The sequence below is a fragment of the Mytilus trossulus genome, chromosome 11 (genome assembly GCF_036588685.1).
Source record: "Mytilus trossulus isolate FHL-02 chromosome 11, PNRI_Mtr1.1.1.hap1, whole genome shotgun sequence".
In the NCBI taxonomy this organism is placed as follows: domain Eukaryota; kingdom Metazoa; phylum Mollusca; class Bivalvia; order Mytilida; family Mytilidae; genus Mytilus; species Mytilus trossulus.
In genome coordinates this window covers 28,613,557-28,632,418 of record NC_086383.1, presented here as the reverse complement: position 1 = coordinate 28,632,418, position 18,862 = coordinate 28,613,557, and the positions used below count along the sequence as shown (strand labels likewise).

Genomic DNA, 18,862 nt, shown 5'->3' with positions numbered 1-18,862 from the left:
CGTGTACTCGTACGGTCCGACCATACGCATACGGTCGTACCGTATGAGTATACTCGTACGGTCCAGCTGACAGCTGACCATACATGTTTTGGTATCATATGGGTTAAATTAAAAAAAAAAACAATTACCAAAAATGTAGTTTTTGTTTTCCAAGATGCTATTTTTACATTAGATGGATAAGTGAATAAGCGTACAATTGAAATTAAATATTTGTTTTAATTCTACATCTGCATCCCATTTTTGTACTCTCGCTCAAGTTGACACTAACTACCACAAGAAATGTTATTTTTGTTTTTATTATTTTACATTTACATGTTTGCAGTTCATGCATGTTCCTTTGCATACGCATTCTTTTTTTCTTTTTTCTTTTTTAAAGTTCACAAATATTATAAAACAATTGTCCTTGTACGTTTTGTTTACATCCGTTAACCTCAATTTTCAATGTGCATACTGGCCTTTAATTAACGTAACTAACATGTTAATTACAGGAGATTAACAGATTAAACTAGCGTGATTTTTTAAAAAAGTTTAAAGAGTATCAAGTTTCATTTCAATTGAACTTTTTATATTAATTTGAGATATAAGATTTGTTGATCTGTTATTTACATTTGTATCTGATAAACTTAACCATCTTCTTATTATTAGTCAGACTTTTTGAAAAATTACGCATACGGTCCAGACCGTACGCGTACGGTCTGGAACAATAAAAAATACTCATACGGTCGGACCGTACGCGTACGGTCTGACTAATTAATATCAAAAAGTTGGTCAAGTTTATTAGACACAAATGCATATACCAGATCAACATAACTTAACTATCAAATTAATATAAAAAAGTTCAATTGTAATGTAACGGTTCAAATACTCATATGGTCTGGAACATATACATACGGCCGTGTGTTTTATTTTTCTAAATTGGGTAGAGGTATATAGGTGTTGGGTTTGAAATATCAATTCAAATCATGTTAACTTTATCACCGCCTCATTTTTGCGCCTGTCCAAAAACTGGAGCCTCTGGCCTTTGTTAGTCTTGTTTTATTTTTAATTTTAGTTTCTTTAGTTTCTTTAATATATATATTTCGGAATTAAGTCAAACGTCAAATATTACTGAATGTGTACACATTTGTATTTAGGGGACAGCTGAAGCACAACTCCCGGTGCGTGATTTTCTCTCTGTATTGAAGACCAATTGGTTGCCCTCGGTTGTTTTCCGCCCTTTGGTTTGGTTGTTGTCTCTTTCACACATTCCCCATTTCCATTCTCATTTTATTCATATACAAATTTCCCTTTGTTACTATAAATTGATGGGGAGATTTCGAAATTGATTATATAAACTCAAAAAATGACTTTAAGCTTAAATGTCGAAAAAAGAATAAAAAAATATTATAATCACAAGAATCACATAATTTAGAAGTAATCTAATACAACATTTTTCTCTTAGATTGGTTTGTATCCATACATTCACATATTAATTAAACTAAAGTATTATACCAAATGAAATATTGCGCAAGACCTTTTATCTTCTGAATTATCATATAGGGTTATTTCTATTTTTACGGCTGCTCAATTGCGTTTAGGATCTTTACTAACCAGATCATGGCAAATAAAGGCAATATTAGTATACCGCTGTTAAATAGTCATAAATTGATTTAACTGAAACAATTCTCGGTTACTAACCAAAACGAAGACAACACATCCAATATAAAAAGAAAAAATTCCACAAACACCAGAAACTTTGAACTGCAACAGAAACAGAAACAAACACCAACATAGATAGAAACGGACTTGTTGATAAAAACTGTCATGTTCCTTACATGATACTTGATGATTTGAGAAAAATTTGAACCTGGTAATATTGTGCTAGCAAAGTCGAATATTGACTCCCTCTTGCAACCATGATCATAACAAAAAGTAAAAGGATTTTTACGCATCTATGATTTTGATCCATACAAGATTAGTAAGAAGTTATAAGTATGTATTCTTTCGGTCACGATTTGTACTTATAATAAGTAACCTTTTTTTTTATTTTCATTTCAGTTCATGCTTAATTTCAGATATTACTATCAAATTCGTTTTGAAATTAATTAGTCGAAAGCAAAACCGTATACATTTCACAAACAAACAACACATCTTCGTTGTATAGGTTTTGATATGAAGTCGTTTATGTATAATTTATCTTATTGCTTTTAAACCAAGGACATATCACGATGATTCCAAAAGTAGAATTTAATAAAAATTCAATTAAAATATGCTTAAAGTTGCTTTGAGAATAAGGATATGCGTCCCTTTGTGACAATTAATATATTATAAGATAACTCAACCGACTATTTTCGCATGACTGGTTATTAAGTGAAAGTGTCACAGATAAGCATTAATAAGCACATATTTTCATTTCTTTAATTACAGTTTTTAAGGACATGTAACCGTATATTCACATAATCACACCATAATTGTGGATTCTAATATTGTTTAGAAATACTGCGGCAGATTTTATTTTTGTCGAGTCTGCAACTACATGCTTTTTTATTAGTTGTTAGTGGCTTTGAACTAGCCGTCAGAAAACTACGAGTACTCTCAGATCTGTTTATGTTGTCTTTTTGTGTTGGGATGTATAAGTACCAAGCCACGTCAACTTTTTTTGTCCATCTGATGAGTTAAGCCTTTTTCAACTGGTTTGTGGTTCGTTCTTATGTTGTACTGTTTAACTACTGTTCCAGGTTAGTTGGAGGGTTGGGATCCCGCTAACATGTGTAACCCCGCCACATTATGTATGTGCCTGTCCCAAGTCAGGAGCTTGTAATTCAGTGGTTGTAGTTTGTTTATGTGTTACATATTTGTTTTTCGTTCATTTTTTTACGTAAATAAGGCCGTTAGTTTTCTCGTTTGAATTGTTTTACATTGTATTATCGGGGCCTTTTATAGCAGACTATGCGGTATGGGCTTTGCTCATTGTTGAAGGCCGTACGGTGACCTATAGTTGTTAATGTCTGTGTCATTTGGGTCTTTTGTTGATAGTTGTCTCATTGGCAATCATACCCCATCTTCTTTTTTATATTAACTTGACCTCGACCTTATTTCATGGATCAGTGAACAAGGTTAAGTTTTTGTGGTCAAGTCCATATCTCAGATTCTATAAGCAATATGTCTAGTATATTCGGTGTATGGAAGGACTAGTATATTCGGTGTATGGAAGGACTGTAAGGTGTACATATCTAGCTGACAGGTGTCATCTGACATTGACCCCATTTTCATGGTTCAGTGGTCAAAGTTAAGTGTTTGAGTATATTGGTCTTTATTTCTAATACTTTATGCAATACATCAACTATATTAAGTGTATGGACATATTTTAAGATCTTTATGTCAGTCTTGCAGGTTTTATTTTACCTTGACTTCATTTTCACGGTTACTTACTCAGTGTTAAGTTTTTGTGTTTTGTTTGTTTTTCTTAAACTATAAGCTAAACTATTAGCATTAGATCAACTATATCAAATATGTCTTTTCAAAGACTAGAAAACAGACCAAATGGGATTTCATTCCTACAGAGGAGAGTGATGAATGCACATGTAAGGAAAGTTGTGTCAACAGATAACAGATTTATAATTTGTAACGCCAGAAAAGCGCTCTTCTCCATAAACTCATAAGTCGAGCTCGAATCGAATACCGTGCAGATAATATTACACAGAGGTTAAAGAACATCAATAGCCGATAAATCCTACCAAAATATCCGAAGAATGTAGTACACGTACATTTTTTAAAACTTTGCACAGGATAAACAAATGCTGAATATCTATTATGGAAACAAAAACTAACTCTCCTTTTCTTTCCAATTTAAAAGTATGTTCTAGGAATGGGCTCTTGATTATTCTTTGTTTTAGTTTAAACATATTTATCTTTAGTGGATTGGGATACAAAGTTTGCAACTTATATTAATCCTTTTAAATTTGCAGGTGCGAGTGCTGCCTTTTAGCGGCATTAGGCTACTCTTTTACGAAATCTACAAAAGGTGTCTTTAACGTGCAAAAGATATGACTCTCTCTTAACACGGGTCAGCCATGTATGGTCCCCTTCTAGTGTACTATCACTATTTCCTCAAGACCATACTCGCGAATGGTGTCAAGGTAGAGCCAAAAATTCAGTCCCTGAAATTTTCATCTCGGAGCGGGAATCGAATCAGGAACCTTTGTGATAGTAGTCCGATGCACTAACTACTACACATCTTTTCTTTATACCCTATAATAAGAGTTAGGTCATGAGAATCATATTTGATATAAGTTTGTTAATATGATTAACAAGAACTCATTAAACACGTTAAATATACTAGTCTGTATAGTAAGTACGCAAGTTTGACCAACATCAGATTCGGGAGCAGTATTAATTATAATTATGCGATATAATATACTACTTTTTTGCCAACTGAAATAATTCATATTAAGCATGTTGTTCAATTTTCAATGCTACTCATTTTCGCTGTTAAACTCGTCATAGATATACCTGTCTTGCTGTTTTGTACTCTAGACGCGTGTGTCGTCTATGAAATACTTTTCAAAGAAGCTCGAATAATAAAAATAGAAAGGCCAAATAAAGGAGATGGGGCAATAAGGGCCAAAATCGACCCCAGCCTACAACAATTGCATTTTTCTGGAAATCATGCCTAAACTATACACTTTATAGAACAGAAAAAAAAATATGTTCATATCTCAGCCGTGTTTGCGTAAAAATCTTTTAAAACTGATGACAGATAAATAAAAATATCGTATTTTTTCATGGAATATTTTTATTTGTAGCCGTTTAGAAATTTCGGTGCAACATATACTGTTTTAACATTCAGTTGATTAAAGAAATGTTATTTTTTAAATCATACATGTACAGTGTACAAATGCTATTTTATAATATTTGTTTACAATTCATGATGATCATTATACTTACAATAACATAAATACCGTTGCTATGGCAACATAAACATTCCCAAAATAATCTAATCCTAGATAAGCGCTTTCAGATACATGAGATAGCTTGGGTGTTTAAGATGTTTGACGATATATTTTTTAAGGCCTCTGGTTCAATATATTTTTTATTTTCTATATCAGCAGGATAAAACCTAGGTCATAGAACTTAGTTTTTTTTTCTCGAAATTATTAGAATTAACACAAGAGTGCACACACTGAAATGTCTCGCCTTCTTTACTAATCATTGATATTATGTTGATAGTCCTAAGTATAAAGCTTTATTACAACTGTCACATAAACTTAACATTAACCAAGATAGCTAAACAAAGACCAATGAACCATGAAAATGAGGTCAAGGTCAAATGAACTATGCCAGGCAGACATGTACAGCTAACAATGCTTCCATACAACAAATATAGTTGACCTATTACTTAAAGTTTAAGAAAAATAGACCAAAACACAAAACTTAACATTGTGCAATGAACCTTGAAATTGAGGTCATGGTCAAAAACCTGCGGGACTGACATTTAGATCATAATATATTTCAGTACACCAAATATAGTTGACCTTTGGCATATAATATTAGATAAAAAGATCAAAACTTGAAAAATCAACTTTGACCACTGAACCATGAAAATGAGGTCAAGGTCAGATGACATCTACCCGCTAGACATGTACACCTTACAATCATTCCATACAACAAATATAGTAGACCTATTGCATAAAGTATGAGAAAAACAGACCAAAACACAAAAACTTAACTATAACCACTGAACCATGATATGAGGTCAAGGTCAGGTGACACCTGCCAGTTGGACATGTACACCTTTCAGTCCTTCCATACACCAAATATACTAGCCCTATTGCTTATAGTATCTGAGATATGAACTTGACCACCAAAACTTAACCTTGTTCACTGATCTATGAAATGAGGTCAAGGTCAAGTGAAAAACTGTCTGACGGGCATGAGGACCTTGCAAGGTACGCACATACCAAATACAGTTATCCTTATTACTTATAATAAGAGAGAATTCAACATTACAAAAATTCTGATTTTTTTTTCAAGTGGTCACTGAACCATGAAAATGAGGTCAAGGACATTGGACATGTGACTGACGGAAACTTCGTAACATGAGGCATCTATATACAAAGTATGAAGCATCCAGGTCTTTCCCCTTCTAAAATTTAACCTTTTAAGAAGTGAGCTAACACCGCCGTCTTCGTAGCCGCCGCCGGATCACTATTTCTATGTCGAGCTTTCTGCAACAAAAGTTACAGGCTCGACAAAAACAAGTTATTTCATAAGGTTAAATAGGAGGAATCAAATTTTTCCTTATTGAAAAAAAAATTAATAATAGAACTGTTTAAAATTAAAATTGAAATTGTTTCATGAATATTTCAGAAACATCAAACCAAATGTCAGTTATAGGCCCTAATATATAACTGTGAAGGAACTTTGTTTTTTTGGTGAAAATTGGGGCCGATGTTGGCCCTTATTGCCCCTACTCCTTTCCAATCTAAAGAGCATTGACTTAGGCTTATTAGGCAAGAGGTCAAGAGGGGGAAAAATATTGCGAAGATTTTGACCAAAAAATCCTAAATATGTAATCCCTATGAAAATCATAATTTGCAAGTTTGATTTTTATTTATTTTGTTGCCTGAACTTATTCATTTAAAAAATTACTTTCGTCATAATTATAATAACCAGTATTACGTTTATAATGAAGATAGACAATAAGTCATTATCAAATATTTTATATATTCCTATTAAAATGAAATTTAAAATTTGTTCGCTATAGAATCTATTATATTTATATCCTCAAACATGTTAAATCTATGTGAAATTAAAACCTGAGTTGGTCTGAACATAAAATACATTTGATATGTGTAGAAACAGCCTATATACACGCTTTTTGTGAGCTTATATTTCTATTTTCAACTGAAAATAATTATGAAATTAATATGCAAATACAACAAATGGATGATATTCATTTCAAGTTTCTATGTGAAATGTCAATTCATTAAAGATCCCAATTTTCATTTAAAGAAACCAAGCAGGATGAAATTAACATTTAACTTCTAATTCAATTCAACATATTCATCTGTTTAACAAACTTTAATCCCCCACGTCTCAAATCAGACAAAAATAGTTTTTAAATTGTCAAACAGCGATTTTCTATAGTGGTTGCCCTAGTTACAAATGATGCAGTATATAAAACGTGCACTACCATATACAGAGAGTCATTTTTGTCATTGAATCACCAACGACAAAGATGAAGTCTTTATTTTTGATCGTTGTCGGAATAGCAGTAGTAAAGTCAAGCATCTTTAAGAGGGAAACATCTTTAAAGGTAATTTTATATAGCCTTTGTGAGTTTGATTAAAAATAATGCACATTTTATTAGTGTGTATTAGTGGAATGAATCCGTTTGCCATCCACGCAATATGGTTTTTTATTGAGTGCTTCACATTTTATATTACAGGTTACTTGACTTGAAAAGGATTAGATTATTATGCAGTAATGCCCTTTTAAAAAGTTAAGTAACAAAAATACTGAACTCCGAGGAAAATTCAAAACGAAATTGCAAAATTAAAAACGCAAGCGCATAAAACGAATGGAAAACAAATGTCATATTCCTGACTTGATACAGGCATTTTCATATGTAGACAAGTAATGTACATATAGCCTGCAACTTTAGAAAATCAGAAAATTAGTTAACTTAAATACTCTAAAAGATATCAAAATTATCTCCCCTTGACCACTGATTCTTTCCTCATGCATTTGAATTATTATTTTATGTTCCTTTAATCACTCTGTAATGTTTATGTCATGTTGTAATTAATGTTATGCTCTTAATGGGCCCTTTAATTTGGAAAATAAAAAAATATTGTATTATAGCTCTCTACGGGTATCGGTAGATCAAAATTTTAGGTTTGTAAATATTGGAAAAAAGATCACATTAAAGTCAACTCTAACTATTGTTTGAGTCATATATTTCTTCAACAGCTTCGGTTTTATCACTATTTGCTTTCATATAGTCGTTTCTAGATGAAGACATATCAATGAAAGCGGTTCGGTGGACGCATGACATTTGAAAAGAGTTGTTTTTACTGCTGCCGCTGAACTATCAGTCCCCGAGTGTACTGAAATGATTTATAACAAGCATTTTTAAATTCTCTGTTTATTGATGTAGAAACCTTGTAGAAACTAAAGTTTAAACTGCCTCAGACAGAGTTGATATTCTATGGATTTAGCTATGAATTTTCATACCTTTTTGGTCATATTGCTCTTTAATTGTATGCTATCTTTTAATTGTATGCTATCTTACATGTATGTCGTTGTCATTTTATTTTCGATTTATGAGTTTGACTGTCTCTTTGGTATCTTCCGTCCCTCTTTTAAAAAGGAAAGTAACCCTTTATCAAGAATAACATGATAGGGAATGCAAGCACGGTAATATCGTATCAGTTTGGAGATATATAGGTATGCAGGTGCTGCTGGATTGTTGCTTCTAAGAATTGGGAAGTTCACAATTGGACCCTTTAAATTTGTTTTCCCAATCTTTTTTCACTTTTGTTTATTGCTATTGTTTTTTCCCGCTCAGACTAGACTTAGCGTTGGTGAATGGGATGGTTTTCAGACGGCATCAGCCATACATGGTCTTGCATCGACTGATGAAAACGATATGAAGGCAATTATAAACCAGATACCTACAGAAGATAAAGCCGCATATATTCAGGAAATGAAGAAAGAATTAAACGCGATTGGAGGACTTTTCTCTAAGTTACGAAGTGGTATGTGATGTTTAATTTTCTGTAATGCACAGGCCGTGCAAAGTAATAAAAAAAAAGAAAGTTGGCATTGGTTAAACAAAAATATTGGCTTTGTTGAATAAAATGTTTTTGGAAGGAGGTGAAAATAAATAAGTGAATTGAAACGGGGAATATGTCAAAGGGACAACAACCCGACGCGAAAAAGAGTAGAAAGCAGAGCAATGCAGTCCATGGGCCATCAATGAAGCGAGAGAATCTGGCACGAAGAGGTTTGCTTTCGCTAGGCCTAAACAACAATGTATACTCTTTTAGCGAAATGAATGCCACGCCAATCACGTGCACCACAACATACAAATGAAGAAAAATTATAAAACACACACACAAGACTAACAAAGCCTAGGAATTTCCGACTCGGGAAAGGCGCAAAATGCCAATATGAAATAAACAGACACACAGAAAACTCCTATTTAAACTCAAGTAAACTTGTTATGGAAATTTTAAATTCATATAGTTCTTTATTAAATTGGTGATTAAATTAGAATGATTGTACAAGTACCCATTTATTCTATTCTAGTTGACTGGAGTAAAGAAAATGCAATGTGCGATAAAGTAATGGCAGATGAAAGAGAGCTCCTGAGAGAATTCTATAAACTGATGTCTATGTTGCCTCACGACGGTAAGAGAAAATGTAAACAAATTAAATGTGCCTTACATAGCAAACAGATTACTTTATGAATCAGGGTTATGCAAGAAACTGTCTTGTCTTCTCTGTTTTTAAAGGTCATCGGAAGATATCTGAAGATATCAAAACTTTTTTTATACTGTTTTCGTCGAGCCTTCGACTTTAGTCGAAAAAGCGAGACTAAGCGATCCTACATTCCGTCGTCGTCGTCGGCGGCGGCGGCGGCGTCCACAAATATTCACTCTGTGGTTAAAGTTTTTGAAATTTTAATAACTTTCTGAAAATATACTGGATTTCTACCAAACTTGGACAGAAGCTTGTTTATGATCATAAGATAGTATCCAGAAGTAAATTTTGTAAAAATAAAATTTAATTTTTTCCGTATTCTACTTATAAATGGACTTTTCTGCGGGGAAACATTACATTTACTCTGTGGTTAAAGTTTTTAAAATTTTAATAACTTTCTAAAAATATCCTGGGTTTGTACCAAACTTTGATAGAAGCTTATTTATGATCATAAGATAGTATCCAGAAGTAAATTTTGTATAAAGATAACTCCATTTTTTTTCTGTGTGGACTTAGATTTTCTTCCAGTTAACATTACATACAGTCTGCAGTTAAAGTTTTCAAAACATTTATTAGATTCATTAACTATCATAGATTTTTACCAAATTTGGACAGAAGCTCCTTACAATCATAAGATAGTATCAAGAGGAATATTTTTATAGATTTTTTTCCTCATTTTTGTTGAGCCTGGGATTTACAGCAAAAGTAGGCGAGACACTGGGTTCCGCGGAACCCTTACAAATTTTTTCTTTCATGAATTTATAGTTATCAACATATATTTATCTTGTGGCACCATTATCAAGCAAAAAGGTTCAAGTGAAGTAAATAGGCATACCAAGCATTCTATGAACTAACACTTAAAAGATCTATGGATTAAGTATATATAATATATTTGCATTCTTTTCTTTCATTTTTACTTTGTCTCTGCCATTTTATTTTTCTTTGTTGAAATAGTTATTTGTTTTATTGTAAGATAGGTTTATCGTTTTTGTATGCTTGATTTGCTCACATATTTTTGTCAATAAATCAAAATATGACAGTTGTTTTTCATTTGTTTCATTTGTTTGATGTGTTTTAGCTTTTGATTTTTGCCATTTTGAATTTTCCTTGGACTTCGGTATTTTTTTCTATTTTACTTTCAACATTGTCATGATTGTTGAAATAAATAAAAACCTCAATCCTGCTATCTTTTGACGTTGGATATCTTCCCTGCAAGGGTGTCACAGTTACCATGTAGACACGAATTATCACTGAAAGGGTCGTAAATATACCAAAGAAACAGTAGGTATAATTTACCTTAGCTGTATATTAGAAAACGTATAGAAATTTTGGGTCCTCAATGCTCTTCATTTTTTTCACTTTATTTGGCATTTGTAACTTTTTTTAATTTGAGCGTCTTTTGTACACGAAACACGCTTTTTTGTTAGATTAATCATTGTTGTATAACAAGGAAAACATTACATTTGTACACACAAACATATTGAAATATTCTTAATCGCATCATAATGTTTTTTTTACAGAACAATTACTGGCTTCTGCTACATGTTTTGCTGGTAAGTAAGACATAAACTATAATGGTTTAATTTTTAAATTGTTATTTGGAAGGAGAGTTGTCTCATTGGTACTCGAACCACATCTTCCTATATCTATAAACGTATCATATGAGTAATCGGAAGGGTAACAGGCGTATGTGCCAATGATACATGTCGTATGCATGAAAGGGCTATGTGAAACAACTCAATTAGAGCAACCCGATGACAGAAATAATGAAAAGCTATATACATATACTCAACATACAGTCTTCAACAGTATATATATTATGTCAATATACTAAAAGTTAGATCCTAAATAGAGATTAGTTGACCAAAACATAACGCCACCTTCCACCCACAATAAAGAGAACTACAAAACTGAAAACCCCTACCAATCCTCAGATAATCACCATTGATGAAAAATATAATTTTCTAATATTTCAGTAAATCAAACTTATTTCTGGAAAACACTATACAAATATAGCCTTTGAATGAGGTCGATACAAGGATATATTGACCTTAAAGAAGTATATTGACTGAAGACGTAGTCCGAGGTTGATATACTTCTTTGGGTCGATATATCCTGTATTGACCTCATACAAAGGCTATATTTGTTATATTATTAATTTCCGACCATATTTGTATCAAAATCGTCATTTAGGTTTGTTGGAATTTAATAGATCTCTCCTTGACAATACCAACATATTAGTTGTTATTTCATTTACTTTTTTTTGTGCATCTTATGTATTTGAAGATTTTTTTCTATGGAACGCCGTAGCTGCCTTATGTGTACTTGTTTTTAGATACGCTTATACTTTTCAATATATGCACATAGTTTTTCTATATATGCACATACTTTTTCTCTATATGCACATAGTTTACTTTATATGCACATAGTTTACTTTATATGCACATAGTTTTTCTATATATGCACATATTTTTTCTATATATGCACATAGTTTTACTATATATGCACATACTTTTTCTCTAAACGCACATACTTGTTCTCTATATGCACATAGTTTACTTTATATGCACATAGTTTTTCTCTATATGCACATCTGTTACTTATTTGTTTTTAATGCGCGGAGTATACGGTTGTACTTTGAATTAAATCGTTTTTCAATTGTGTTCATGTCTTTGGTGGTAACAATGTGTTCTTACAGATGAAATTACCCTATAAGCGCGATTGCAACCGTTCCTGTGCTCGGTTAATACCCTGTTACTTATTCACTTATAATACGTTTGTTGTACGTTGCACCTTTTTAAAAAAAATCAATTGTGCCCATGTCTCTTGGTGTAACAATGTGTTCTCAGAGATGAAATGGCCCTATTAGCGTGCATGTACCCGTTCCAGCGCTCGGTAATTAACCTGTTACCTATTCGTTACCTATTCACTGATAATACATTTTTTTATACGTTGCACCTGTTAGGAAAGGATTTTCAATTGTGTTCATGTCTCTGATGGTATAAACAATGTGTTCTTAAAGAGGAAATAACCCTATTATATTAGCGCGTATGTACCCGTTTCCAGCGCTCGGCTAATACCCTGTTACCTATCTGATATTTATTCGCTTATAATACGTTTGTTGTACGTTGCACCTTTTAGAAAAGGATTTTCAATTGTGTTCATGTTTCTGGTGGTAACAATGTGTTCTTAAAGATGAAATAACCCTATTAACGCGTATGTACCCGTTCCAGCGCTCGGTTAATACCCTGTTACCTATTCGTTACTTATTCGCTTATAATACATTTGTAATACTTTTTATGTGTAGTTTAGTATGTTCAGACTTATTTTTGTTTGTACGTTTTGGATGATTTTGTTTAAATATTCCATGTGTAATGGCAGTGTAAACATTCAGAGTTTGAATTTATTAGAATAGTAAATTTAACATTTAAGAGAAAGCTGTACTTGTCACAAAGCTGCTACCAAAAAATAGGGACATTGCTTTAATCTACAATTTTCTATGACAATGATAAATGTTCATTACGAAGAGCAAATTTTTATCTTTTATTCATCATATTTGATTTTCAACCATAGTTGTCAGGGTTCTCCAAGGAAAATATGTGCAAAAGCAGAAACATGTAAATACTTTAATTTTATATAACAGGTAACAGGTTATTTACCGAGCGCTGGAACGGGTACATGCGTGCTACTATGGTAATTTCATCTCTAAGAACACATTGTTACCACAAGAGACATGGACAAAATTGAAAATCCTTTTCTAAAATGTGCAACGTACAACAAACGTATTATAAGTGAATAGGTAACAGGGTATTAACCGAGCGCTGGAACGGGTACATGCGCGCTAATAGGGTAATTTCATTTTTTAAAACACTTTGTTACCATCAAAGACACGGACACAATTGAAAATCCTTTTCTAAAAGGTGCAACGTACAACAAATGGATTATCAGTGAATAGGTAACGAATAGGTTACAGGTTAATTACCGAGCGCTGGAACGGGTACATGCGCGCTAATCGGGTCATTTCATTTCTAAGAACACATTGTTACACCAAGAGACATGGGCACAATTGAATTTATTTTTTAAAAGGTGCAACGTACAACAAACGTATTATAAGTGAATAAGTAACAGGATATTAACCGAGCACTGGAACGGTTGCAATCGCGCTTATAGGGTCATTTCATCTGTAAGAACACATTGTTACCACCAGAGACATGAACACAATTGAAAAACGATTTAATTCAAAGTGCAACCGTATACTCCGCGCATTAAAAACAAATAAGTAACAGATGTGCATATAGAGAAAAACTATGTGCATATAAAGTAAACTATGTGCATATAGAGAACAAGTATGTGCGTATAGAGAAAAAGTATGTGCATATATAGTAAAACTATGTGCATATATAGAAAAACTATGTGCATATATAGAAAAACTATGTGCATATAAAGTAAACTATGTGCATATAAAGTAAACTATGTGCATATAGAGAAAAAGTATGTGCATATATAGAAAAACTATGTGCATATATTGAAAAGTATAAGCGTATCTAAAAACAAGAACACATAAGGCAGCTACGGCGTTCCATATTTTTCGTCAAATAATCGATCACAGACATCATGTGTTTCAATATCCCTGAATTCATTACGGCATGACGTCACATAGTATATCGGTTTTTAGATATTCTAAAAATAACCGTGCGATATGCTTTTTGCCGGTCAATATGCTTTTTTTTCTATCCGCCGTTTTCTCTCTACCTTCGAAAATATAGTTTAACATGTGACTATCCCTAAACGAATCAAATTTGTTAAAATATACGAATTAATCATATTTCTTTTTATCGAGTATGCAATATAAAGTGGTAATCAATATAAAAAAGCAATCCACTACTTTAGTAAATTGAACAAAGAATGATTTTCAAGGTACAAATTTAGCTCTATATACTTCATGTAAAAGCGTCGTGTAATTTGAATTGATTTCAATCACTATAAAATTAATAAATTGATTTGATAGTTAACGATTGACTTAATTTCCATTCAGGTCTAAAGACAATAAACTATGATAATCCAAATGAGCTGGAGGTCCAAAGAGAAGTGTTCGATAAAGTTGATGATTGTGAGGAAGAATTTTTCAAAGCATTACGAAATAGAATCGATGGCAGTTCTCTAAGTAAGTACAGTTGTTATCCAATAGACCATTTTCATAATATCGAATTTTGATTTTGGATTCTACAATTATTCGACAGGTTACATATATTCTGTGGTAGGACATCATGTACTCGGTCAATTACGAGCAACCAAATGAAGTAAATTAAAGATATGATTGGTGTTATTTGGGAAAGGGGGGGGGGGGGTGTATAGTTTTTGCTATGCTTTCGTCATGCATATAGAGCATTGAGACAATTACATTTTCCTGAAAGTTAAACCAATCAATTTACTTATTGCCGTTGATCTTGCTTGATTTAATACCAGGATGTCCCACCACACAGGTGTATGGTAGGTGTTATGTCTAAAAAGTATAAATACCGGAGTCCAAAATTCGGTTAAATGAAAATGGACTACTAGTATTTAAAAACTGTTAGCTATTTTTACCGGATTTCTTTTATTAATAAGTATTATTTAAATGTCTGCCATGGTAGTGGTATTTTCAGAATTCATTTGACTTATAAGTTGGAATATAAGTATTTCCCTTTGGTATCTGTCACATCTCTGTTTTCCAATGGTTATTTATTTTGGTAAGAAAATATGAGCATGAAGACATGCAATTTCAATATACATATCAACGACGATAAATGGCTGACACGTGTTGAGAGAGAGCCATGTCTCTTGCAAGTTAAAGACATCCTTGTAGATTTCGATAAAGAGCAAGCTTATACCGCTACAAGGCAGCACTCGCACCCGCAAAGTGGAAAGGGATTAATATAAGTTGCAAAACTTGTTTCCTAATCCACTACAAAATAAATATGTTTAAAAACTAAAGAATGACCTAACTGACAATCATATTTAGTATTTGTTCTTTGAACAGATCTTGAAGATGCTGATCAAGTTTTAAACTTATTGCGAGAAATCGCTGCTTCATTGAGTGCTGTAGGTGAGACTGTTGCATTTTCCTGGAATGTATTCTCGAAGATAATAGGTCCACAGTATACCCCAGGTACGTATCGTTATATTGACAAAATACAATGCATTATTATTACTCCGTATTTTAATTACCCTTTCAACCTTTTTTGTTATTCGAGCGTCACTCATAAGTCTTTTGTACACGAAATGCACGTCTGACGCAAAAGGAATTCAATACTTGTATCTAAAATGAGTTTATTTATAGCAATCTATAAAGGCATGGGAATAAGCAAAGATGCCAGACAACTCGCTTCTTAAATTAAACTTATGAAATTGAACAAACTCATTTATATGATAGCAGGTATGCGTTGTCAACCTCCATTACAGATAACATTCTTGACAAAGAGGCAGACAAATATCAATGATTATCGTGATCGTTATACAGTGTAAGAAATCTAAGTTAAGGTACAAATTTAAAAAAGTAGAAAAAACAAATTTACCAACAAAGGCACATTGTTCAAACGTTAACAAAAACATAAAAGATATAATTTAATTCTCAAATTTTAAAAGTCTGACGGGATAATATAGCAAAAGAAACCATTTGATAACAACTGCCATATTTCTGACACTTTTAGTGGCTAGTCTCGTCCCGTCTCAAACGTTTTGTATTATGATTCTCAGAAAATTCAGAATAATGAATCTAAATTTCAAGAAATACCAAAATGAAGGAAACAAAGATAAATTTTCAGTTAATAAACAGATTAAAATACTTTAAGATGTTAGAAAAAAGATGATGAAAACATCGCTCTGTTTGTTACAATATGTAATATAAAAGGTTATATCTTATTACCCTTCACATGCAATTGTAGCCCAATATTCATGTATGTTCTGGAAGCAGCATCGTGTTAATCTTACAGTGTGTGTTTGTATATTTTTATACCGTGGATTCATTTATTTGTGATGGAACCATTTTTCGTGGATTGGGGAATTACAGTATTTATAGTTACAATTATATAGTAATTTTTAAAAACTTCCTGTTTACAATACTTTGAAATTTTCGAAAAACCGGATTTTCTTATCCCAGGAAGCTTTTGGAATTTTGGGTCCTCAATGCACCTCAACTTTGTACTTGTTAGGCTACTATTTTGCTCTGACCGTCACTGGTGAGTCTTATGTACTTAAGTATAATATTGGTACCTTTGATACACTAACTTTGTTTTCGTGGATATTTGATTTCGTAGTTTTGACAAAGTCTGCATACAAACAGATATAAAAAATTTAATTCATTGAATTTTGAATTCCGTGATGCACCTATATCCACGACAACTGGAATACAACCAATAATTAATAATGAATGCACAATGATTTGTCGTTACTGTTTCCTTTTTAACTTTAAGGTAAACTTAGTATACGAAAAGCATAGTATTAAATATCCTTTACTAAACTGTGAACCAGCGAGCGATTTATTTTCGAGACTTTCGCGAGTAAAAAAGTCACGCGAATATAAATCGTCCCGAACTTGTATAACTTGGATATTTGCTTATAATACTGCATCTAGTCAATTTGAAAATCGCGAAATTGACATGAAAGGACTAGTCGCGAAATAAAGTATCAGTGAAAATAAGTCAGTTTATAGTAAACACCTAGCTGAGTGCGATTTGCTATCTTCCAGGAAATCTAAAGGAAGCAGTTGAAAATGCAGCACGTAACGTTCCATGCAGACTTTTCTTCATAAGGGAAACAGATTGGGACAACGAGGATTTTGGTGGACAATGCGAAATGCAACCTGGTACAATTAGCCATCCAAGTTCCGGTAGCTCTCCAGAGGGTCAAGATCCAGTTAATACTCAAAGTCAAACCTCTACTAGAAAACGCGGAAAACAGATAACCCAGAAAGCATTTTTCCCATTTGATAGAAAAACATCAAAGTCTCTTGCAACAAGGGGACCACACGACAAAACTAACGGCGTAAGAATAAACCAAAGTTTGAGAAACATCCTTCAACGTCTCACAAATGAAGAATCTGGTTCCCCCCAGTAAGGCTAATCTAATGGATAAAAACATTGTAGGATTTACGACTATAACGAACAAAACATATAATTTCTAATTGGTGTTGATTTTAATCCTGTTTAATCTTTTCTCTCAACACGTAATAATCGTTCCTTTAATACCTAAATGTAGTAATTCTACTTTCATTAGTAAACTCAAGGATTTGTATAGTTAACTATACAAATCCTTGGTAAACTGATTACGTATTCAGTTCTTTTTATCAATTTTGTATACTCCGTGTTGAAGACCGTACCTGGAACTAGAATGGTTTACTTTTATAAATTATGACTTGGAAGCAGAATTGTCTCATTGGCACTTATACCACATCTTCCTATATCTATTGATTAAACTCGATTATTCTTGATACCTTTGTTCAAATGGTGTATGCAATAGGACCTATGTGTGCCACTCAAAGTACAAAAAATCAAATATTCCCAACGATTTAGCCACATACATCTTAGGTTATCCATTCATATGTAGGAAGCTGTCTCGGTTTGTTCTATTTTTGTTATGAAATCTGGAGGTCACCTTCTCTTTTACAATACATGTTTTAACCATCTTATAAAACTCGTTATTAGGTTTCAGTGCAAAAACTATAACAATATATAAATATATATGTGGTGGCGACGGAGAATTATGATTGACAATGAAGTCATTTACTTTATTTTCAATTCTTAGTTAAAATAAAGATACGGAGATGTGGTTTGATTGTCAATGAGACATATACAACACAGTTGAAATGTAGTGAATTTAAGGATTGTTAGGCAACTATAAGACCTTAAATAATTGATTGATTGAAAAACCTTACTAATAGTCAATCTATAAAAGGTTCCGACATGAAAAATATGAAACAGCTCATATGAGTTAGTTAAGAGCCTAACTCATAACAAAACCAATTACGAAAAACAATTGAACCAACGACGACCAATGAACTACAAAGTTGTGATTGAAAAACATGAAGAATATAGCGGTGCATGTTTGTGATCGACCAACCCTCTCTTTTCCTAGAACAGTGTTGTTACAGCACAACACAAAAACCGACTACAAAATCAGTTAAAAAGGGCTTAACTAATACAAACGATACAAAGTATAAAAGCTTCCAACAAAAACACAGACAGAACGTGGCAAGATTTATGCATCGTATTTACAAAAAGTACAGATCTGAGAGTACTGGGATGTACTGACAGTTCATTCAAAACCAATCAAACTTATCAAAAATAGTGTTTCTTAGACTAGATATTTGACATTTTGACTTACGATCAGCATCCTAAATACAAATGCAACAAATTTA

The 18,862-nt window shown here is 32.6% G+C and overlaps 1 protein-coding gene across 2 annotated transcripts; it reads left to right on the top strand.

Annotated features, from left to right (window-relative positions):
• The first annotated feature begins 7,094 nt into the window (after positions 1 to 7,094).
• Positions 7,095 to 17,935, top strand: LOC134689642 (uncharacterized). 2 transcript variants are annotated; one of them, XM_063549610.1, is made up of 7 exons: positions 7,095 to 7,297; positions 8,588 to 8,741; positions 9,295 to 9,396; positions 10,989 to 11,021; positions 14,504 to 14,632; positions 15,488 to 15,616; positions 17,195 to 17,935. In XM_063549610.1, exons 1-7 carry the CDS (start codon positions 7,220 to 7,222, stop codon positions 17,560 to 17,562), a joined length of 993 nt encoding a protein of 330 aa, XP_063405680.1. In that variant the 5' UTR covers positions 7,095 to 7,219; the 3' UTR covers positions 17,563 to 17,935. The 2 variants fall into 2 exon arrangements, with proteins under 2 accessions (XP_063405680.1, XP_063405679.1); XM_063549609.1 differs by having other exon boundaries at positions 7,097 to 7,297; positions 8,552 to 8,741.
• Positions 17,936 to 18,862: the final 927 nt, after the last annotated feature.